This window comes from Rattus norvegicus, chromosome 16, assembly GCF_036323735.1.
Source record: "Rattus norvegicus strain BN/NHsdMcwi chromosome 16, GRCr8, whole genome shotgun sequence".
Taxonomy (NCBI): Eukaryota; Metazoa; Chordata; class Mammalia; order Rodentia; family Muridae; genus Rattus; species Rattus norvegicus.
Genome location: NC_086034.1, coordinates 44,481,766 through 44,507,658, shown reverse-complemented (window position 1 = coordinate 44,507,658; position 25,893 = coordinate 44,481,766). Strand labels below are relative to the sequence as shown.

Below are 25,893 nucleotides of genomic sequence, written 5' to 3'. Positions count from 1 at the left end.
TTCTACCAAAAGCCTCTGTCCAAACTACCAAGTGCTGAAATAAAACAAAACAAAACAAAACAAAAAATGTTGTGTAGCATAAGCTAATTTATATCCCTTCCTTTTTCTTGCCTTTTTCCCCTTTGTTTTGTTTTTGTATTTATTTATGGATAAATTGTAGAACAGCTAAATGACCCATATTCAAAATATGAAATTTTTTCCTGTTCAAAATACAAATTACTCAAAACTGCTGTATTTTATTCATTGTTCTGTGTGTGTGTGTCTAAAAACAATGTTAAGTTGTTAAAAGAAAAACTCAGTACAAACTAATATTCTGTTGAAATAAGGAGTAGGGATCCTATTATTAATGTTAAAATGACCCTTGTGGTTGAATTAGGGAAAGGCTGGAAGAAGCTGAGGAGGAGGGCGACCCCATAGGAAGACCAGTAGTTTCAACTTACCTGGACCCCTGAGATCACTCAGACATTGAGCCACCAACCAGGCATCACAGAGGAGCTGCTCTAAGTCTCCCCTCATACCCCCACAGACACATATACAGCATAGAACTGCCTGGTAGGAGAAGAGGCATCTAACCCTCAAGAGACTTGAGACCCCAGGGAGTGGACGGGTCTGGTGAGAGATGGTGTGGGGCTATTCTCTTGGAGACATGGGGAGTGGGAGGAATGAGATGAGGAACTGTGGGAGGGCAAACTGGGAGGGAGTAAAGACTGAACTGTGAAAGAATAAAATTAATAAATTTTTTAAATGTGGACAAGAATGGTGGAGGAAAAATCATATTTAGGAACTTCTAGCCATGAGATTAACTGACTTCGTTTTTATTTATGCTAAAGATAATTAAGTTTTAAATGTTATAAATGCATGTTTCACTAACTTTAGGCAGTAGTAAGTAATACAGAAAAGGCTCCATGAGAAGCAAAACCACTATACAGCAAAGGGAAAACCTTCTCAACAGATTGGGAATAAGCAGATTACCAGAATCACCAAGGCCCATTCATGGCCAAAAGAGAACCAAAATACAAAGTTTAAAATACAATGGACACTGTAAAATGAAAGAGGATTAAAAACAGATTTGCAAAGCTAACCATGTAAATGGTCAAGTAAATAGTTTAAAAGTAAAAATAATGCCTTAAAAGGGTAGCTTTTCTCCTTCAAAGCAAGAATGGATTCCAAGTGCAGATGACTTTTTAAAAAGTGGTTTTCTAATCATTTAAAGTAAATGTAAATAAAATGGGTCGTTTAATATTTCAATGTATATGTGTTGTATTTTTGCTTATTTAAAAAGTCATAAAGATAACATGGTATTTAATTATTTTATTAATATTATTATTATAAAGCACATGCCTTGATATCAGGTGACCATTTCTCCAGATATTTTATGAATGAGATCCTCAATTTGGGATTATAATTTAATATAATGAGCAGGTAATACATAATTGCAAAGACGCATGGTATCCCAAACATTTTCTTTGCAGATACTTTTACACATTTTTTGTTGCTCCCATTGAATTTTACCTCTTTTGTCACTTTTTGAAACATAAAAGTCACGTATTTAAATATAATTTTGGTCAAATATGTGTTCAAGTATTTTCTTTTTTAAACAAGCTTATATGGAAATTTTCATATACATTCCACATATAAATTCTATATCAGAAATATCATGCATATTTATTTCATTTACAATTTTGGTTTGCTTTTAGTTCTTTTTAGAATTTTAGTGTGTGTGTGTGTGTGTGTGTGTGTGTGTGTGTGTGTGTGCGCATACATACATTCAAGTGAGTGAGAAAGGCAGGGGATTCAGTTGTTTAAATCAGAGAACAATTTGTGGACCAATTTTTTTTTTTATTAACCTGAGTATTTCTTATATACATTTCGAGTGTTACTCCCTTTCCCGGTATCCAGGCAAACATCCCCCTTCCCCCTCCCCTTCCTTATGGGTGTTCCCCTCCCAACCCTCCCCCCATTGCCACCCTCCCCCCACCAGTCTAGTTCACTGGGGGTTCAGTCTTAGCAGGACCCAGGGCTTCCCCTTCCACTGGTGCTCTTACTAGGATATTCATTGCTACCTATGAGGTCAGAGTCCAGGGTCAGTTCATGTATAGTCTTTAGTTAGTGGCTTAGTCCCTGGAAGCTCTGGTTGCTTGGCATTGTTGTACTTTTGGGGTCTCGAGCCCCTTCAAGCTCTTCCAGTTCTTTCTCTGATTCCTTCAACGGGGGTTCTATTCTCAGTTCAGTGGTTTGCTGCTGGTAATCGCCTCTGTATTTGCTGGACCAATTTTTTTAAGACAAAAATCAATAGGTTTACCTAAGGAGAGGAAACTGAGTGATGTGCCAGGTTTTGATAATGAGCACTGAAGCCTGAGAGTCAAAACTATATATCTACAGTTCTATTCACTCCCCAGCTACTGTGCAAAAGTGGACGTTCTCTCCTCACCACTTAGATATCTTTCATTTAACCTGGATCTTGTGGCCTGGAGGCATGTGCCTATATCAACTGAACTATTATTTTTATTGGTTTTTAATCTTTTAATGTTTTTCATGGAAGTACAAACTACCATATCGATTAGTCCAACTTATTCCTACTTCCAAAAGTTTTGCTTTTGACATCTTATCAAAGTTTTATAGAGCCTGAAGTCACAAAGATGAGATTACATCTGGTGCTGTAAGTGGTTTAGTTTTAACGCATGAGTCTAAACAGGATCTGAATTCTGGTTTCTCCATAGAATGAATCTCTAGGTTCTCTGTAGGATTTTGAAAAACATGGATTTGCTTGATGTGATGAGGATAGTAGCTGGGAGATACGCAGGCAAGCTTGATCTTTAATTAGAACCTTAATCAATCCCTGATTTATTGTCTGCCTCATTACTTCCATTTCTGCATTGCTGCTGGGCCATTAATAGAACTGTGAATGTGCTTCTTGTGGTCTTTCCATCTACTCAGTTTTCTCTTCTCAGCTAAGCATATTGGTTTTCATCTTTAAAAACTTAGACTCTCCTACATTTATCATGACTTCATTTTTATTTCTGTGATCATAACATAATTCTTTTATTTTAATAGATTTTATGAATGGTGCCAAGGTGTAAGCTTGCATTCAGCCTGCCATGTCCATTAGACAATGAAAGGTTTATTTTCCACTTCTAATTATTTATTCATACATTTGACATCATGTGCTTATTTTATGTATGTGTGTATATAGGTACGTGCATATGTACTTTGATGCCTATGCATGTGTGTACAGTCACTTGTAGGGAAGAAGTACCTTTCTCTACTGCTCTCTATCCTACTTCCTTGATACAGGATCTCATTCAGAACCTAATTTTTATTCCAAATTTTGAAACAATGTCTTCTTTTGAGCCTGGCATTCATCAATTTACCTAGGTTGGCTGGCCAGAAACACCCAGGAACTTTCTGTTTCTACCCTGATCCTCTTCCTCAACCAACCCCGATTATAAGCACAAGCCACTCTCCCCAAAATTTTACATTGGTGGTGGAAATATTAACTGGATGCTTACACTTGCATGACAATTCTCTTATTTCCTGGTTCTAATTCTTAGTGCATCAAATATATTTAAGACAAGGACAAAGTCACAGAGAAAGTTGATAAGATTTGAAAATATTACATGACATTGTGTTGTCTATGTCAAGGCATCTGACTATAACTGCTTATATAAGTCTTGCAGAAGAGTCTACACATTAGAAAGAGTTATATCAATGATATTTTACCTTCACAAGGCAAAAGCTATACAAATTACTATTTCCTAATACTGAGTTCAAAGCCTACATCCCTCATTCTACCTTTTGGGTTACATTTTTAATTTGGTACCTATGTGGTAGCATATGCCTCATACATATGACTCTACTATTCTGTGTTCCTGGGCATGCACATGTAAAGACCAAGACTTTAGCTGCTCTTTTCTACTGATCCCTGCCTTGACAGAAGATCTCATGTTGAACTAGCTCACCATTTGAGCTTGGCTGGCTGGCTAAAGGGATCTTTAAAGATTATTTGTAACCTCTCAGAGCTGGGGTTGTAAGCACATACAACTTTCCAATGCTTTTCTTGGTGGGATCATGGGGATCAGAACTCAGATCCTCCTTTACTTGTGCTTGCAGAGCAAGCATTCGTACCATGGAGCCCTTTCCACAGACCTGGACTTGGACTTTTTCAACTCCCTTTCATTTTACATGCTTTACATTTTGTTTTCTCTTATACTAAGCCTGTGATTCAGATGAAGTAGGGTGAGTTGTATATGAGTAGTAAGAGTCAGTAATAGTGTTTAGGTATAGTAGTCCATGGTGGTAGTTAGTGGTAGTATTTTGGGTAGTAGTTAGTGGTAGTAGTTGGTAGTAGTAATCAAGGGTAGTAGTTAGTGGTAGTACTTAGGGGCAGTAGTTAATGGTAGTAGTCAGTGGTAGTATTTAAGGCAAGTAATCAGTGTTAATAGTTAGTTCTGGTAGTCAATGGTAGTATTTAGAGATACTAGTCAGTGGTAGTAGTCAGTGGAGGTAGTCAGTGGAGGTATTTAGGGGCAGTAGTTAGTGGTAGTTGTTTTGTGGTAGTAGTCAGTGCTAGTCGTGGTAGTAGTTAGCCAGCACAAGGCTTGTACCAGGCAGGAATGACAGTCCAGCAGGATGGTGTGTGCATCACAGCTGATCATTCATGCTCCCTGACTTTAGATTTCATGCTTTTTGGAAAGACATGAAATCTACATTTCTTGCATTATATTAAATGACCCTTGTAATACCTCTTCTAACAGTCAAATATTCATGTTATATTTTAGTTGAGTTTGAAAGTAAGGAAAAGTTCATTTAAAAAAAACATAAATTTTCTGTGTTTATTATCCTTCCGTTGGCTTAGCCTGGTTGGAGGGTAACTGTATTAACATGGTGAAAACCTTGGATAGAATACAAAGATTCTTTTAAACTTTACTCTAAAAAGGAAAATATGTTTATTTTCTTCTTTCGCGATTCAGATTAAAGACCTTCTACATACCACTATCAAAGCAGCAGTTACATTTTGAAACCTTAATAAAATTTGAATTCAGTTACTTTTAGCTGCTTTTACAAGGTTTTGTGAAAGTTATCAACAGTGTTGTTTTATGACAAGGAAAAGAAACTGCTTATGTGCACCCTGTTGTGTTGTGAGTGTGCTGCAAAGGAGAGGTGCTTAGAAGCAATAAAGCAAGTGTGGAGACGAGTAACAGAATAAGGCCAAGAATAAGTGAGATGCTTTCATGTGCCATGGATGCTATGAAAGAAACACCCAGGGCTAAGATAGACTTTGTGGCTTGGGATATCAAGTTACAGTGGGTGGAAGTCTGTAGTGATAACGTGGTATTTAAGTTGATCCTTTAATGAAGATGAGGTAGCAGCCCTATGAAGTGCTACAAGAATGTGATTACCTGAAAGGAGAGATTTTGCTGAGTTTGTTTGCTTAAAATAAACTTAAAGGTTATAAGACAATAAAGTTGTAAAGCAGAGGTTCTCAACCTTCCTAATGCTGCACCCTTTAATACAGTTCCTCATGTGGTGACCCCTGAACATAAAATTATTTTGTTACAACTTAATAAATGTAATTTTGCTACTGTTATGAATTATAATGTAAATACTTTGGAGTCTAATCCTTGCCAAAAGAGTCGCAACTCGCAGATTGAGAATGACTGTTGTAACTTGAGGTTTGGAGGGTGGTAGACGCTGTTGAGAAAAACCGAGGCATCAACAGAAGCCAGACAATCCAAAGAATTCATGTTGGTAGGCGGACTTTGTTTAATGATGAGTTACTGAAGCACATCAGCTGGGTGAATGGCTTCATTAAGTGAGCATTGGTAAGAACCCCTCTGATTTTTGTGTAGTGATTCAATTGCATGGATTAAGAAAGCAAGTGGAAAGACCAGTCTTGAGGGTGATGCTGTGCATCAGGCTGAGTTGATGGCTATGTTGACCAAGAATTTCATAGCAAACAGGGATGTTATTGCTATAATTTAATAACAAGATGCTTAAGACTTGCTTTTTGGCTTTCCGTTTTGGAACAAAAGTGAATTAGATACAGGTTAGTAAGTACTATGCACTACGAGAATGATATTTCAAGGAGAAATTGAGGAAATCCGTGTTTGGTGCTAGTAGTGGTGTCTTGAGAAGAGTAATGACAAACTTGAGAAAAGTTTGGGCTGAACTACACATTTCTGTTTTCAGACATTGGTCACTTGGAGAAGATCAAGAATAGAGGAAGTTACTAAAAAGGAGAAGGAAGATGGTTGAAGGCCGGTCCTGAACCTTTAGTATTCGAATTGGAGAGATTATGCATAGGGGAAGTAAGCAAAGGTCATGGATAATCATAGAAGCTGATGGCGTGGAAACAGCAGAAAGATGTGATCTCAAGGAAGCGTGCGTGCGGGCGCGCGCATGCACACACACACACACACACACACACACACACACACACACACACAGACACATGGCTTCAATAGCAGAACAGCACAATGAGCTATGGGAGAGTACCAGTAGACTGTTAGGGAGCAGAAACCAGATGATGCTGGAACAGAAGCTGCCAAGGAAGATCACTAGAGTCCTTTCAAAACATTAAGCTCTGTGAGAGAAGACTAAGGATATGGACTTAAAGGATCCTTTTATCTCCTTGATATTTCCTCTTATGCCTGCATTTATTCACCGTGTTTACTATTTGTAATTCGTGAGAATGGCACGTTTGTAGAACTCTCAATAACAAGTGCAGTTATATATTGCTTAAGCAGAGTCAGAAGTGATACAGACATCTGTGGAGTTCATGGCTTTGGGGAGAATGAAAACCATTTGATTAGTTTTCTTCAAAGGAGGAAGAAAGATTGGGAAATGGGATTCTTGATGAAAGTCAGCCAAAGTGATCAGATAGGATCCAGGGAATGCTGGAAAATGTGAGATTTGATCAAAAACCCATAGTGGTCACAAAACAAAGCAGATAAGGTTTTCTCTAAACTGACTTAGTAGGGGAGAAAAAACTGCGTTAGCCAGATTTTTATCAAAATAATTGGGGTAATTTATTTAAAAAGGAAAAGGTTTATTTTGGGCTAATAGTTATGATGATTACAGTCTGTGAGCAGGTGCTTATGAGCCTGTGCTTAGGCAGTACATCATGACAGGAGTGTTTATGAAGAAAAAGCAAAATCGTCATAAGCCTGGAGAAAAAGAGAGCAAGGAGTGGTCAAGGTCACAGAGTCTCCTTCAATTGCATGTTCCCAATAACCCGAGGACCCTCCCACTGAACTCCACCACTTAAATATTCTAATACCTCTTGTGGTTGTCTTCCTGGGGCCCAATACCTTCTCAGGTCAGGTAGAGGACATTTTACATCCAAACTATGACATTTAGTTTTCTCAAGGAAATGTTAAGAAGACTTCGTAATGAGGCTAATTTGACAGGGTTTAATGGCCTGTCAAATACTCACGGTAGCGACCGTCCTTGTCAGCATGGGCTAGTTATAGTAGAGGTTATTAAACCACTTTATGCACACATATTGAAAAATGTTAAAACACATTTTCAAAACAAATAAAACTAGATGAAAGTAGTGACATATTAATTTGTGGTAATAGCACTTGACACACATGCTCTAGTTTCTCTTCTACATGAGTTATCTGTTGGAAAATGGATGAGCTTCAGAATCATAAGGAGTGCCTTTCACCTAAGTATCCAGTAAATACAAATTGTAGTAATAAGTATGAGTATGTATAGAAAATATGATTGACTTGCTTTTCTGCTGAACAGATAAGCTGATTTCTTCCTCCCTCCTCCTCCTCTCCATTCACCCCCTCCTCCTCTCCCTTCTCGTCCCCTCATTCCCTGTACTCTCAGGTCAAAGTATCTTAAGAATAGTCTTAGGTATAAGAGGAAGCAGTAAAGTCTATACTCAGTTCAGTTGTCTTAAAATGAAATCCAGCTTGGTAAATATACTTGCCACATAGAACTGTGCCTGGCAGACATTAGCTAATATGCAGTATGGAATTTTATCAGCTAAATCAATAGAACTGAGGTCTGTAATGCTGGAGTTGTACCTTAGGGTCAGGAAGCTAATAGCAGACAGGAATAAAGAGAGTCAAACCTTTGAAATTTGTCAGTTCAGCTAAATGGATAGTTTCCTTCAGCAAAACTATAAACACAAGTTTTACTTTATTGGCATAGAGCATTGGAGACTGTAAATATTTAATTCTAAATTTGACCTTCATGGGCATGTTTTAAGCAGGAAACAAAACATGGCCTAGGATTATTCTTAAGCTAAAAATCTAAATTTTCAATTATGAGTACTGGTTGCAGATTTTATTAACATAGTTTTCTTCTTTTATTTAATGAGGACTTCTAGATAGCTACTTACTTCACCCTACATAAATATCTGTGTGAAAAGTCACCTGGGTTCTTAACATCATGTTCATTTACCTAGATCCTAGTTTGTTGTGAAATCAAACTGCACAAAGCATGAAATGAAGAAATGGGTTGTGGGAAGGCACTATCCCCAGGCAACCTTGACACTGAGTAATGGAGTAATTGGCTCAGTGGTGTTCCTAAACTAAGCAGTTAGGGATGTAGGGAATCCTGGCATGATAAGGAAGTGTGTGTACTTTCCCCAAAGTAAGTGCTTTTCCCAGAGCTTGCTAAGTGGACTGACCTCAGAGCAACTTTCTTAATCCTTAAGGATGAATTAGATATAAACCGGTAATAGTTCTTTTCCCAGATTCACTTAAAAGTATATAGCTTTAGCATATTCTAACAACCAACTAATGAACACCCTCCCCCTGCTGATTAGCCACCCTCACACACAACTGTCTATAAGCAAAGTATAACTGTGACCAAATTAGTATTAGCATATGAGAAAATGAATTAGTAGATTTTATTTGTTCATTCATTCATTCATTCATTCATTCATTCATTCATGTGTGTGTGTGTGTGTGTATGGGGTGTGTGTGTGTGTATGGGGTGTGTGTGTGTGTGTGTGTGTGTGTGTGTATTCCATGTGTGTAGGTGCAAGGTCGGTTAAAAGAAAATATTGGAGGGGTTGGGGATTTAGCTCAGCAGTAGAGCACTTGCCTAGCAAGTGCAAGGCCCTGGGTTCGGTCCCCAGCTCCGAAAAAAAGAAAAAAAAAAGAGAATATTGGAATCCTTTGAGCTACAGTTACAGGCAGTTGTTTGCTGGTCTGTGAATTGAGGTTGCACCTGAACTTGGGTCTTCTGGGAGGGCAGAAATAACCACCACACCATCTCTCCAGCTCTAGTATATAGATTTTTTTAAAAAGACAATTGAAATTTGATAGTTTGTCTCTCTTAAATAAATTCCTAAGTAGGTTTTAATCATAGAAAGTAGTTTAACAATGAGTCAGTTAAAGTGGGAACTGGAAGTTTTATGCTTTTAGATGCAATACTTCTGGTTAAATAATTCAGCTTTGTTTTTCCTCAACATTGTTGCATAGCAACAAATTCCTCTCCCTGACACTTTGGTAACTAATCTGGAATCCTTGAGACACATGCACATAAACTACAGAGAATTTGTCTGAAATTTGCTGTGTACAAAACAGGTGTGTCTCAAGATTTGTAAGTTCTTTGAAAGAAGAAATTCAGTAACCTAATTAAGAATCTTAGCTCTCAAAATAAAAATATATAATTTGTAGGTTATAAACTATGCTGGAGAAGAGACTTTGCTCTGGAACAACATGCCTAGAACACTCTTTGGCACATTGTAGTAATTCAATAGAAAATGCCAACATTAGATCCTTTTGTCTTTTGCTGTTTATTTAAAACACTTTAGTAGAGGTAGTGGCTGCTTAGTTTGTGTATCTCAGTCCTCTGCTTTTTAAAAAGACGTGTTTTTTTTTAAATTGGGTATTTTGTTTATTTATATTTCAAATGTTATCCAACTTCTTGTTTCCTCTCCAAAAATCTCCCATCCCATCCTACCCTCCTCCCCCTGCCTCCACGAAGGTGCTCCCCAAACCAGCCAATCACTCACTTCTGCCCCACCGCCCTAGCATTCCCCTACGCTGGTGCATCGAGCCTTCACAGAACCAGGGGCCTCCTTCCCATCAATTCCAGACAAGGCCATCCTCTGCTACATACACAGCTGGAGCCATGTGTCCTTCTTTGGTTGGTAGTTTAATCCTAGTGAGCTCTGTGTGGTCTGGTTGGTTGATATTGTTGTTCTTCCTATCGAGTTGGAAACCCCTTCAGCTCCTTCAGTTCTTTCTCTAACTACTTCATTGGTGACCCCCTGCTCCATCTGATGGTTGGCTATGAGCATCCACATCTGTATCAATAAGGAAAGGCCATTCAGAGACTGCCCCACCTGGGCAGCCACCAAACCCAGACACTATTGTTGATGCCAAGAAGTGCTTGCTGTTAGGAGCCTGATATGGATGTCTACTCAGAGGCTGGGCCAAAGATGTGTTAAGTACTGCAAATGGAAACTTCCCAAGATGTGTCTCATTATCTGTCTGTCTGTCTACATATATACATATATGTATGTATAATATATCAATTATATGTAATATATTATATATAATATTATAAAATATAACTTTTTGTTTATACCTGAACCTTAAAAATGTATTAGAACTTCTAAAATGTCAGCTCAAGAGACAAAAGAATATATATATATGGATGGTTGCTTTAGAAACGAAAACAGAAAGTGAGAAAACAGGTAACACCTTTAGTGCCACAAAAATAATGAAAGAGTTGCTAGTCATTTCAGGACTGGACAGAAACACATGGGTCGCTTCTAGTGCCACTTCTCATTGTCCTTCACCTTCATTCTGGACATTTCTTATGTGAGTTTTGCTTGCCTTTGACGACAATCGTTCTGTCTGTGTAAATGAATTGTATTTCCATTTGAGCCCTAGTATATGTTATGGCGATTCTGAGCAGTAGGCATGCGTATGCCTCGAGTCCTCTGCATTGTATGATGCTTAAGAATGTCTCTGCAGTTTTCAACAAATTCTTTGCTGAAATGGGACAGTGGTAAGATTATGAAAGCTGTTAACATCCCCACACCTCACTGACATGTGGGCATCAAGTGGCAGTTTTAAAACCACAAAGAATTCAGCTCTTCAGTTCTGGCTCCTTGGGACTTATAAGCAGTCCCTTATTGCTCTTCAGCAGTGGGCTATGCTGCTCTGCTCTGTGCCCTCACAGATAATCATTTCCTTTCCTTCTCCCCACCTGTCATCCTCCTAGGATTAAATGTGTCCTGATTACCAACATAGAAGTCTCTTTGTGGGATAATGCTGTGGCTTAGAACTTCTTCAAAGAATTTCATCATTTTGAGCACACAGTACCTTTTGTGGGAAGGCTAAAAATGCTTTGCTACATGTTTCCAGTTCCTCTACATACAGGTCTCAGGTGAAAAGAGTCAAAACAAATAAATGGATGTTTCTTTGTGGATGGAAGCATAGAGAAATAGAATCAATCACCTATATGAAATGTATTGGCAGAAGTTCAGTTCAAGCTTAGCCATAAAAGGAAACTCATAAAACACCATTAATCTGGAAAGAAATCTAAAGGAAACCAGGAAATCATAACCAAGCATCTGGCTACTTACCTCATTTCACAGGATCACATTAAATTTTCACAGCAGTGCTGATACTTCACTTGAAGAAATAAACTCGAAAGACCATGTGTACTGTACATATGGCGACTAAGATTCAAATACACGTTTATCTATCTGTGCTGATGCATGTTCTTATTATTGTGTTATGGGGTGCATACATGCTTCCTTAAGACATGATCTGCTGGGAAACCCAGATTCCATACAGATACCGTATTTAAAAATTGCCTTTACGTATGCTATGAGATTATTTAAGTAACATGCACACATACGATTCGGGGAAGTGAGCTTTCACAGAGGACAGGTTAAAAGAAAAACTTGAGAATGAAAAAGGCTTTGAAGTTTAACTTGCTATACATGAAAGAATCCTCTTAACTGGTGCCTAATATTTACTGTTGTCACCAAGTCTCTTGGTTATAATTGTCTCTTTAGCACATAACATCCAAAGCCCTGAGATTTCCATTTGACATGAAAGTTCATACAGTAATGCACTTAAAGGTTTTTATTTTGGTTTTGTTTTTTAATGTAACTGAAGTTTGTGGTAGAAGAAAAAGGCAGTAAAATTTCAATTGTTTCAGATATTAGTGCTATTTTTGAATTAGGGAAATTATATGTACAATTCAAATAGTAGGTTTAATATCAAGCTTCATTGCAAAGCTGTTGTAAGGGGTGGTGATGTAACTCTGCCACAGAGCACTGAATTAACCTCCATGTGCAAGGACCTGGGTTCAGTCCTTAGCACAACCCTTTACTAATTAATTAAACAATTGAAGTTTTGTATGAGCCTAAAGGGTTCATAATTACATACATAAATGAAAAGGGGATCGGTTCAGTTCTATGTCAAAGTGATGGGCCTTTTAATAAAATGATGTAGGTTTAATTAGATATGAAAACTAGGATTTAGACACCTAACTCACACTAGACTGAATAAACAGTTCCAGGTTCATGGTTGTCCCAAAATTAATACAAATTTTAGGAAAAAAAATGTAGAATGGCATTTTCATGACCTTGAGTTAAATGTTTCTTTAAAAGACTATGGCAGTAATATTAACCTTAAAAACAAGGATTCTTGGATATTATTATTCCATTATATTATATTTCTGTTCACCAGATATCACGATTGAATTGTGAAAATATAGTTATGTAATACTTGTCTGTGATTTATATATCCAAAGACACACAATGCAAAGAGCACATATCCTCAATACATTTACATTCTCACGATGTTTATATTCTTACAAATAATAGCACCAAAGATGGTTAATGGAAATTAATAAAACAAAAAAGGCTTTAGGTTTGTGGGTGCCTCTACAAATAAGCAAATACATTAAACCACATTGAGATATTATTACATACACAGTCGAAGGACTGAAAATGCAAACAAATCAACTAGTATATGTTGGCAATGACACATGGCAATGACACATGTGTACCTCAGAAATGTAAATTGATACAATCAGTTGAGCCTCATCTTGCAGTTAATTATGTGCTTAATTCATTCAATTCTTTTTCTTACTATGTATCCTCCATACATGTTGACTAAAGAAATCACAGTAATTTATGGAATGGGAAAACAGTACCTTTCATATATAGTTCAATTTTACAAATCAAGATTGAGAAAAGAAACCCGAGTGTCTATATACATTGCAACATGTTGCTGTTGTGAACTCAAGGAAAGGTAAAAACTGAATAAAAACAACTCAGAATGGTGTTAGTTACATTTAGTGAACAACTGTAATTAAATAGACTAAAGAAGCCTTGGATGATATATTTATTCCCTGTTCTCCTTGTTTATCTGTGTGGGGTGAGAGAAGTTCAGTTGAAAAAAATCCCCTCAAACTGTATGATCAGGACCTATACACTTTTTAGTTAAGTATTATATATTAGATACAAATTTAAAAATTGTACAATTAATATTACAATCAGTACTAGATCATGTTAGCATTATCTATTATTCTGTTCTTTATCATATCAAAGAAACTTTACTAAAAATAAATGTTTTAAAACATTTGACATGTATTCATTTCAAGAGAAATTTTTAAGTGTCCCTTTGTGTAGTGTGTGTCTGTGTGTGTCTTCGAATGTTTATGCTGACATGTGTGCTGCTGCACTTTTCCATAGGTGATCATGAGTGTAGAGACAGGAATTGACCGTGATGCTGTCTGCCCTAACTGCAGGTCTCTTCCTTGAACCACTGTCTGTCTCTGAAGCTCTGGGGATGGGAAGGGAGATGGGGTTACAGGCAGCCACCACATTATGTCGGTCCTGCAGATGCGAACTCAAGTCTTCAGGTTCTTGTTTTATCAATGTTTTGCCAACAGAAGCCCACTCCCAGGAAGTTAAGTGTACATTTTTCAAAGACATAAAGCTTGCACACTTCTGAAATGATAGCCAGTAAAAGAGAAATAGTTCATAAACATTTGATATTTACTTTGGAATACTATATATAAATAAATACATTTTGCTATTATGAACCAAGGGAACACTGTTAAGAAATACTTAATGTGCAAACAGAAAGCATGCTCCTGACACAAAGTAATGCAGTCATTAATCCAAGCAGATAGTGGTATTGAAACCCATTTTCTCATTCATTGCAAAGTTTTTAAAGGATTTTACAGAGTGAAATCATAAGAATTTCCACTTTCTCAAACATTCTTAAGAGAGAAATACATGCCAAGTATAATGTGCCATCTGATAAAGTTAAAATATCCCACCGAATGAAGTCCTCTCCTGCCCCCTGCAGGGTTTCCCAACAGCAACAGTTAAGACATTACCCTAGACAATTGTGTAGATTACCTTGTGAATGTAATGACATTCTTGGACATAGTTCTCTACTGCCACTAGGAACACACTCATCATTGTTGGTCTGAAAAATGACGGTATCTTTAAAGCAGCGGCCCTTAGGTAGGAGCCTACTTTGTTTATGACTCTTTTGGCTTATGTTATGGCTTTCTTAACTGAGAAGAAGCACAGAGTCCAGATGAGAGGCTCCTTCTTGTCATGTGACTGCTAGCATTGTCATTGTGGTGATTGCTTTATTGTTTTATTCTTTTGGTTGTTGTTCTGTTGTCTCAACTTTGACCTTTGTTTCAGCTTACAATGTTTCCCTCAGTGGCTTTTATGTCATTCTTTACTAATACAAAGGTATGAAAAGCTATGCAAGGGTAATTGCTAATAGCACCTAGTTGATCTACCCGAAACCAACACACAAAATTAGACTCAGTTTCAGAATGTATTAAGCTTCATTTCAACTTATGTATTTGTACTGGCTGGTTTTGTGTGTCAACTTGCCACAAGCTGGAGTTATCACAGAAAAGGAGCCTCAGTTGTGGAAATGCCTTCAAGAGACCCCACTGTAAGGCATTTTCTCAACTATCGATCAATATGGGAGGACCCAGCCCATTGTGGGTGGTGCCATCGCTGGGCTGGTAGTTCTGGGTTCTATAAGAAAGCTGACCAAGCAAGCCAGGGGAAGCAGGCCAGTAAGAAACATCCCTTCATGACCTCTGCATCAGCTCCTGCTTGAGTTCCAGTCCTGACTTCCTTTGGTGATGAAACAGCAACTTGCAAGTAAGCTGAATAAATCCTTTCCTCCCCAACTTGCTTCTTGGTCATGATGTTTGTGCAGGAATAGAAACCCTGACTAAGACAGGATTATAAGAAACTGTCCTTTGTAAACTTCACCAAATTTCTGGAAAACAAAAACCATAAATATTCAAGCCAAAGGCCTAAGAATTAGGAAAAATTAATGAAAATCAAGACTCAAGAGTAAGTCAAGAACAAACTGCCTTTCATGTAAATAGCTCTTCTCTTTGAAGGATTTTCATGTGTTACTTGCTCAGTTGCCGAGACTTCTTCATATCTTTGAAAGTAGAGTATGAATTGCATGTTCCACTGTTTTCTTTCCTTTTTTAATTTTATTTTCTTGGATATTTTATGTATTTACATTTCAAATGTTTTCCCCTTTCTGCCTTCTCACATCCCCCTCCACCTCCCCCTGCTTCTGTGAAGATGCTCCCACTCCTAACCACCCACTCCAACAACAAGGCCCTAGCATTTCCCTACATTGGGTAAATGAGCTTTCACAGGACCAAGGGCTTTTCCTCCTATGATGCTGGACAATGCCATCCTCTACTACATATGCAGCTGGAATCATGAGTCCCTCCATGTGTACTCACTGGTAGGTGGTTTAGTCCCTGGGAGCATGTTTCACTTTTAAACGGTCAAATGTAATCTTAACTTTTATGTCTTCAGTACAGTCCATTGCTAGTCCTTGAAATCCTACCTGAACACCCTCCTACTGCTTACCCTACAGTGCTCAATTCTTAGCTTACTAGTTACTTAGAACATGTAGGAAGCATATCAGAGACATTCGGCACCACACACCCCCTGTTCATGGCCGTGTAGAAGTTTCTGTTAAACTAAAGATCATCGAATGACAGTTCCCTTGCTGCCTGCAACAGTTGCATATCAAGTTTTTCCGTGAGTCATCAGAAAACCTCCACGAATACATGATTGGCATTTCACAAAGTAAAATGATGGCTCCAAGAGGTGAATTTTAATATTATCCAATATAATATGGATCTCCATTCCAAGATGGAGATCACCTAGGCCTTTCTTTCCCAAAGGCTATTATTGATACAAATGTAATACAAAAGTGACCACCCAGTGAGGAAAGGAAATGAACTGCTTCTCCTGGAATCTGCTTTTATTCTATTTGATTGTAATGGTTTCTGCTCTTTTCAGTGATTCTTATGATTTAAATTCTGTATCAAAGCTTCCTTCTGTGAAATTATAAAAAGCTAATCTGATAGACTACAAGGTGCGTACAGATGATTACAGTGAACCTTTTGTTCTGATTATCAAAAGTCATGTATATACATTACATAAAACTCAAAATACAAAATTTATAAGAGCATAATGAAGTCTATAATTATTAGAACATAACTAATTTTGCTTTGTCTCTTTTACTCAGTACAGCAAACATTTACTCAATCCAATCCACCCATATGTAAATTTTGTTCAAAAAGTATGTATCTGGTCCTTGGATGGATTAATGTTCAAACTATGTACCTTTTCCATGCTTAAGTCATACAACTGTCATCATATTGCATTGTGATTCTTTCTTTCTGAGATAGCTGTTGTTCTTTGCAACTTGTTTGACGAGTTCTGTATTTTCTGTATAACACTAGTTTATATTCATATATGAAGATACTTACAATGAATTTGCACACATACCTGATAGAGCATCTTCACTTATATAAAGTGTAATTCCAAAGTGAATTTACTGTCTACATCTGTAAATTCCCAGCAGTTTGTAATATCTTTTCCTTGGATATCTACAAATATATACTCCCCTGTGTCTTGAAGAGTTATTTTTCCATCCTTATTGCTATCATCGTGTGTGTGTGTGTGTGTGTGTGTGTGTGTGTAGCAAGAAAGAGAAATATATATATATATATACACATATGTATCTGATGAATATGTATATTCACTACCCATATCACTAATGTTCTCTGTGTATCTCTTATTAGATATTAGAAGTCTCATGTTGGTGCTCTTTTTGGTTCAGTGAACACATGACCTATTCTGAAGTTCAGTATTAGCAAAATTGTAAGGGAAGTGTTGTAGCAACCCTCCTGTCACACCGAGCACCTACAACTCCTCATTTTCTAGGACCTATTTAACAACTTGATACTAGTAGAAGCATTATGACATTTTATTGCACATGGAAATGACTGCAACTATATCTGATCACTGTCTTAATTTCTAGTTTTATTGAGGGCTGATTAGCAGATAATCTCTCTCTCTCTTTCTCTCTCTCTCTCTCTCTCTCTCTCTCTCTCTGTGTGTGTGTGTGTGTGTGTGTGTGTGTGTGCTTTGAAACTCTCAGAACATTTTCACACACATCATTGCATAGAATGAGCTTTCCTTCATCCCTTTGCCTTCATAGCAGTTCTTTCCTTCAGTAATGAATTTATATCTGAAAATTTTGATTCTTGAATTTTGTGTCACATGTTTTTCTCCAACAAATACACCATGTGTAGAAATTGGGGATTTGTGATATTGTATTTTAGTGATGATAATATCTCCTCTAAAGGTCAACATCAATGATTACTTCATGCTGCCTTAACTGGTTCAGTTCTTTTCTCCTAAGGCAGAGCTTTGAGCATTCTAGCAAGTGCTCTGTCACTACACTACCCATGCAGCCTTTAGTCCAGCTTCAAAATCTGTTATGCAATTATATTTTCATTAAAACTAATATGTAATGTATTTTTAAAAGACTTTAGTTATATTAAATTGCTGCTGATACTCAACTTTAAAGGAAATTTGTGTCATTTTACGCTTTTATGAAGCAAATGTGTGTGTCTATGTGTGTGAATAAGTTTATAAGTCAACTAGTTGTCAATATGATATAGAGCTGTGACTTCAATAAATAATATAAAAATCATTTTTAAAATCATATATCATAATTTTTGTCTTATAACCAGTACAGTTTAACTGTGCTGCTTCAGAGACATTTAAATATTAATATAAATTTAATTTGACTATGATAATTTAAGCTAGTCAAAAATTGTTAATAATACTTTTATTAGCAGATACACTATCTGTCGCATTAAACCAGAAAGGTTTTGAATTTGTTTTCTAAACTCTTAGTCTGGGAAAGTATTGATCATGCAACTGTCTTTGACAGGGTTTCGAAGGCAAAGACCTGGAGGAGCAGTTGCGGTCTGTGTCCAGTGTAGATGAGCTCATGTCTGTCCTGTACCCAGACTACTGGAAAATGTACAAGTGCCAGCTAAGGAAAGGCGGCTGGCAGCAGCCCTCCCTCAACATGAGGACAGGGGACACTGTAAAACTTGCTGCTGCACATTACAACACTGAGATCCTGAAAAGTAAGTATGTGTTGCACATACAGAGCCTCATACCCTCCTCACCAGTGATGATGCCAGTGTGGGCCCTTGCATCCTGCTTGACAAACTTGAAGTCCAAAACAGTTAAGAGAATGGAAATAACAGAATTATTTGGAAATTCTTTTATAAGTAGCTAGATGATTCCTTGAAATCTACAGTTAGAAGATACATCGTATCATCACACACTTGGTAATTGAGATAGTAGTCCATTGTAAACATTTAAAAATACTTAAATAAATTTTCTACACTGTGTTAATTTATTTTAGTTTTTTAAGTTAATGTAATTTAGTGGTTCTAAACTTTCCTAATGCTACAGTCTTTTGGTACATTTTCCCGTATTGTGGTGACCCTACCCATAAAATTAGTTTTTTTCTACTTCATAACTCTAATTTTGATACTGTTCTGAATCATAATGTAAATACCTATGTTTTCCAATAGTCTTAGATGACACCCACGAAAGTTGTTGTGTCCTCAAAGGGATTGTGACCCACCCATAGATTGAAAACCACTGGCTTAAAGGTTTATATTTCAAGAAAATGAATATTTTAAAAAATACACGTTCTTTTTGTTTGAATTTGGACATAATTTCCTTTACATGATTGAACATTTATATATTATGCATTAGATGCCTAACACTTCAGGTACTATGTTCATAGACAAGTGGTCATGCGTGGGATACATGAACACCCCCACCACACACACACACACACACTTAAAAATACTGAAATAAAATTTACTGACCCAAATCAGTTCAGTGTCTTATTATATCAGAGAAAAATGGCATAATATGAGTTGGTGGACCATTTAAGTTTTAAATATTATGGGGTTTTAAAGTTTGATATTGGGGTCAGGAAGCTGCCTCAATGGGTAAGAGAACTCTCTATGTTAGCACGAAGATGTGTGTTTGAGTCCCAGGCACCCATGTACAGGTGTTCATAGTTAATGGATGCCTGTAACCCCAGCATGCATAAAACAAAAATGGAAAGTCCTGTGAGCTTGTTGGTCAACCAGCTTAGTCTACTGAGAGTTTCTGCTTCACTGATACAATTCCTATCTCAAGGCAATAGAGGACCTGAAGTATTCCTCTAACCTCTATATAAACCACAACTCCCACACACACACATATACACATAATTTGATATTGCAAAGTATATTTAAAGCAAGTGGAGTAACCCATAATTTAATAGTCCTTAAAAATGTTATTTTAGAGGGAATATTGGAGAAATAAACTATAACACTTAGAAATTGCAGCACTCTTAATATACTACAGAGTCAAAAATCACAGGTAAGACTTACTACAACCTATTGGAAGCAGGCGTCCAGGGGAAAGCATGAAAGGGATGGGTGATTTGATTTTCCTGCAAAGAGTCAGTTTAGGCTAACAATCCAAATAGGTAGAAATGACCTTGCCTTGCACCTAGCTACTGTCATGACATATTTAAAATTACTGGATGGCTTGCCTGAAAATGAGTTTTGAATTGACACCAAAACCATAGTTTTCGTTTACATGTCAGTTTAAAAAGAAGAGCAAAAACATTCTGTTTACATTTACTTCAAGACCACAAAAATTGTACATGCCAAGCAAAGAACATGGCTTTGTTTTCTCAAACTTTGTAAACATACATATATTAAATCCCCCTGTTTAAGCAAGGAGAACCAAACATTTATGTTAGGATAGTGGTGTGATTTTTTTTCTTTTGAAAGCCTTAATGTAATTCTAATTTTGTGGTTACCTCCCTGTAGAAATAATTCTAAAAGGACATCTCTTCAGCTATTCTGCTGAATATATCACATTCCCACTCATGGTGAAATCTGGGATCCTGGCCATTGTTTCTCTAATTGCTTTACACAAAATCTTAAGATCTGAAGTCAAATATGAAAATGACATATGCTGTAGGCTCTGTGTCTCCCTTGGTGACTTCTGTGTAACTTAATTGACTTCCCTGTGACTCGACAGGTATTGATAATGAGTGGAGAAAGACTCAATGCATGCCACGTGAGGTGTGTATAGATGTGGGGAAGGAGTTTGGAGCAGCCACAAACACCTTCTTTAAACCTCCATGTGTGTCCGTCTACAGATGTGGGGGTTGCTGCAACAGTGAAGGGCTGCAATGCATGAACACCAGCACAGGTTACCTCAGCAAGACGGTAGGTATTCCATGTCTCAGTCCTGCATTATAGCCCTTTGAGTGATCAGGGGAAGAGGGACTTGTAGGATTGGTCCCATTGAAGTGACTTACTTCAAGCCAGAGGTTCTTACATTTTTTTTGAGAATGAAGGAAATGTTTTGATGATATTGTGGTTTCTGAAGCTACAGTTTCACAAAGAAAGAAATTAATGCATTATAAACTCTGTTCATCTAATGGAATCAGAGCATAATGAAGAAAATAATAAATATACATGGCATAGTTTAATTACTTATATATGTGTGTATATTATACCATCTATAGCATATACTGCACATAATATATATGTCTACATGTGCTATGTATATACTCATTCATAGCTGCATTTGTGGTGAGCTTGAAGAATATTCATTTATAGGAGCTAGTAAAATGACTCAGTTGTTAAAGGTTGTAATTTTCAAGCATGAGGTTCTGAGTTGAGTTTCTATGTATTGCACAGTGATGTGGATTTGTAACTCCTGTCCTAATGAATGAGAGATAGGTTCAGGAGTCAGCTTGGCTAACCCAGTAAGTAAATCTCACTGAAAGTAACCAAGCAGATGACTCCTTCGATACCATACCTGAGGTTGACCTCTGGCTTTTCTAATTATATTCGCTTAAACACCCATGCTCATTAGCACACACCACACACACACACACACACACACACACACACACACATACACACACACACGCACACACACACGCACACACACACACACACACGTCATGGAATAACCATTTTCATTTAGCAATAAAACCTTTTAAATGTTTAAACCGTGTGGTTGTAGAAGTGTAGTAATAGATATTTACTCAAAATTATTATAAAGTTAAATAATCATGTTCTAAGCTGTAAAGGAGAAAGAAAAAATTTTAAACTCTGATTTGCACAAGATAATTTTTTTCAAATTAATAGTTTAACTCCTTTACCTCATCCAAAATATCAGGTGATCAACTATATCAGCTAAACATTGTCTTCATTTACTGTAGTAGTGTCAATGACTATGGAAATTAAGACAGTTACCTCAATTAATGCCAGGATATCCAGTTAAGAATTAATCATTAAGCCTAACTAGAAGGTCTACGTGAAGGCATTAGAGCAGAGAGCAGTAGGTAATCCTTAAGAAAACTGAACATACAAAAATGACAGAAGATAGCTATCAGAAGGTACAGAAGGATAAGTTACAGGGATATTAATCAGTCTTTAATGACTGCTATCATCTTATTCTAAAAGCAATGGGGCATCAGTGGACATCCTTTAAGGGGGTGGATGGCAGTATTAGCCATATGTTGTTTACAATAGCTTGCTGATGTAAGCCTGAGAACAGGGACAGCTGTGGAGGAGGGGAAGCTGGAGTATGTAAAGCAGAAAGGATAACATCCCACTAACCAGAAAGGGAAACAAGTGCCTCTTAATGTTCTGTGCCAGGAGAAACATTGGGACCTAAAGCAATTTAAGGGAACAGCTAACATCTGTCTGAAGACCTCTCTCTTTTCCAGCTGCACACTCATGGCTGCTCATCTACAGTGTTTGTCATTGAGATCCGTTCCATCTTTCTCCTGATTTCCATAATCCGTACCTAAAATTGTGACTCAGCTTTCTCCTATGGAGACAGTCAGTATGCCTCTGCCTGCTTGAGAAGCAACTGAGTGAAATCTCATCCTCTTCCATTTTTCTGTCTCTTATTAAGTTACCCTGTCATCAGTTTGACCAAGCCAAGTATTCTTTTAACTAAATGTTCAATCAATGATTCCACAAACTTCCAAGTGTCTTTGGAACCAAAATCATGTCTTTGCTCTGATGTAGGCTCATTTGTCTCTCACCAGGAACCTAATAGGCATACTTGGTCCAACATACTTGCAACATTTTGTAGTGATATGAACTCTCTCAGTAGCATTGTATTCCTGGGTGTGGACCAGCATTTATCCAGCATACTGATAAGCTTTAGTTTGCTGATTGGAATATCCCAGAAAAAACAAGAGGTCTCATTAGTGCAAAGACAGTAAGTTGAATACTTTTCATTGTTCTGTTCCTTAAACACAATTTCCTAGGGCCTCCTGCAGTCTCTTCCTCTCCACTCCCATTAGCATTTGCTTTCACGCCAAGGCTGCTTCACCGTGCGCTCATATTCCATAACTCTTGGATTAAGTAGCTTTTCACCTGCAGTGGTGAACACAATCTCCACTTACCCAGTCTCTGCTCATGCTCAGGGTTGGTTACTCATAGAACCCATCTCCACATTCCCATGATATTGTGCTGTGTTGTTCCATGCCTTCTTTTGTTACCTGTAATTCAGCATCATCATGCGATCTGTCAGGTTTTAATTTTTATCTATTAATATTTCTTGTTTGGGCTCTAAATCCCATGAACACAAACATCATTTATTTTTAGCCTAGAGAATACTTAGTGCTGTACTTGGCGTGTAGTCAACACTTGGCACTGAGTAGAAGGGTATTTCAATGAAAGTAAATGACTTCAGATCAGGAGTCGGGTTTGGAGTATGCAGATTTTGTGAGGCTGAAAGCATGAAAGATGCAGAAGCTAGAATGGTGTTGGACACAGAATTCTAGTGAAGTGGCTGGGCCTTCCGCTTTTACTTTGGGAGAAAGCATCATGGTAGTAGTTGTACAATCAAATGAAGCTTATTTTGCTTATGAATAGCAAATGTGTTCACCAGAAAGGGAAAGCCAAAGGCCAAGGTAAAACCAGCATTCATTATTTGTCTCAGGCACTACTTCCTTTCATTTTGTAAAATCCCACCAAAAGGATATGTATTTTCTTGTTTAGGCGAAAAGAATAAATTTAACTTAAATTCCGTTAAGTGAGTGGAACGTAGTGTTGTTTTGTAGTAGTAGTGACATGTGCATTCGTCCAAACAGAATTTAGTATGTGGCCAAGGGAATTAGTATTTGGGTTAAGAGGTTGAGAGTACTGATCTTGTACAGGACCAGAGTTCAGTTCCCAGCCCTGAAATCTGATGGGTCACAAATGTCTGTAAATCCAGCTTCAGGGCATCGAACTGCTCTCTAGTCTCCACAGGCACCTACACTCCATGTACACACATAATCGCCCCTCCCTTACACACATACACATAATTAAAACTAAAGGTGTAAAATAAAACTAATACTCTCTGAGTTATTAAAAGTAGTGTAGGTGTGATGAACAAGGCCCCTACAGGTTTATGGAAGTGCATTCAGGAAACTTTTCATCCCAAGTGTTTAAAGCATGAAACTCCCAAAGGCAGGAAGGAAATGTTCAGTTGTATGTCTCATTTTACTAACACACTTTGTTAAATCTTCTACTTACTAACTCTCTCCTATATTATAAAAAAATACCTTTCCCTTGTACACATGGGGATGTGTGAAGATATCTTTCCAACAAAAGTAAGTTTCTTATTGTGAAATGTCAGTGTAAGGTAAAAGGTAAAAGCTAAATTCCGAGACTTGTCATTTATAACTGTGGCTTAGGACTTGTTTCAATTACCTAAGGTAAAAGGTGGGGGAGATAGGACCCAAGCTTTTGTTCTGTTAAAGTTTCAGACCCATATTTTAGCAACCAACTTCATCAGTCTGAGTATATAAACTTTAACAACACCAGTATTTCTAGCGTTATGCTCCAATTGTTGATATTTAAAATGGAAACTTCATAGAAATTTTTTTTTCTGGGTCTCTGTGAAGGGCAGGTTATCAGAATGCAGGAGGAAGCCAGTTTCTAGTTGTAAAGTAAAACCACATGGGCTGAGCATTCCAAACTGAAGTAATCAATACCAACTGCTTCAGCAGCCTGCCCCCTTGAGCGTCTAGAAGCATATAGATTGAATGCCATTTTAGTTTCTCAAATGAACATGCCCTGAGTTTATTTTCTTATGTGAAGTTATATCATTCGGAGATCATACCAAAAGCTCAAGTGAATCTTGCATAAAGGAAGTTATTTGCTGATGAAAGTGGAGCCAGAAGAAAGGCAACGGCTTTGAAAATGCATGTGTTGACCAGAAGTTCCTTGGATGTTCAGATTTACCCCCCAAATGTCATCGTAAAGATAATAACGAATGAATGGTTACTAGGACAGTAGGTCTCACTAGGAGGCCTGAGGTTTGCTCACAAGAAATTGAGCCCCCCCTTTGTATTTTAGTAGTCATTAGTACTAGTCCAGAAACGCCAGCCTAGCCTCCGTGAACTAATGTGGAACATTATTTAAAATGCTGCATTTCCCTCTAAAAAAGAAACAGCAATTTGTTTCTTTATATTTATAGAAATCATATAAACATATGTATTGTCAAAATTAATTTTTGTATTTGAATACAATGTATCTTTTTTAACAACACAATATATGTGTGCCTTAGTATACAGTGGAATTTTATGGTGTAAGTATGCAGTATTATTTGTATTGTAGTTAGAAATATTTCTTCCAGAGTGCTTCAGGGGTGTGAAAGATTAATTTATTACACTCACATATATTCATATATTTTATAAATAGAATATGATTTGTATTTTATCTTTAACAAATTAATATTTGGCAAGTACGGTTGTTAGAAAACAGATTTCATCTTTATGTGAAGAAGGGGCTCTTGCCCAGGAAGAGTTAGCAGAGAGTTATGCAATAATAATATTTTTCCTGAAGAAAATAACCAGAAAACCTGTGGAAAAAAAAACCCTTGCTTTTGGTCAACTAAAGATATTGATGATGTTAAGAATTATTGAGGACTCTGAAAACTCCTGAGTGGAAATTTTTACCTATGTGTAATGCAATGTGAGTTTCATGCATCACAGTATATTAAATGAGTTCATAGCTACGCTTTTCATTCCAGATCCAATCTGAGTTGTATAGACTTTGAACAGCTGTGGGTGTGGCCAGATCACTAAGTTTAACTGCTTGCACCTCTTCTCATTTTTAGGAATTATTTCTTTTATACCTTCCTTCCAGCCAACCCCTCACCCCATTTTTTATGTTGTATGTGCTCAAAGCTAAGATAATTAGAAGAAAAGAGAATTCTATTTTAGACATGAAGATGTTTTAAAAGCCTCATTTTAGGAATGTATTTGTATCCCAAAATATCCCTGTTGAATTTGATAATAAACTGTACTCCAGGATATTCCCAATGAGGAAGTTCTGCTCTCTCTCTTGACCAGCCTGTAATATGTATAGAAATGAGAATGTTGATCTGTAGCAGTTGCTATGCTATGTAAACACTATTGTTTCAAAGTGGACTTTATTAGAAGTCCATTCTTGTTGATGAGAATA

General features: G+C 37.2%; 1 protein-coding gene across 1 annotated transcript in view; it reads left to right on the top strand.

Annotated features, from left to right (window-relative positions):
• Vegfc (vascular endothelial growth factor C) overlaps window positions 1–25,893 on the top strand; it is a 115,595-nt gene that overhangs the window by 53,229 nt on the left and 36,473 nt on the right. The window contains exons 2-3 of the mRNA NM_053653.2: window positions 18,267–18,468; window positions 20,444–20,634. Coding sequence (NP_446105.1) covers window positions 18,267–18,468; window positions 20,444–20,634 — 393 coding nt within the window. The remainder of the gene's footprint in view (window positions 1–18,266; window positions 18,469–20,443; window positions 20,635–25,893) is intronic.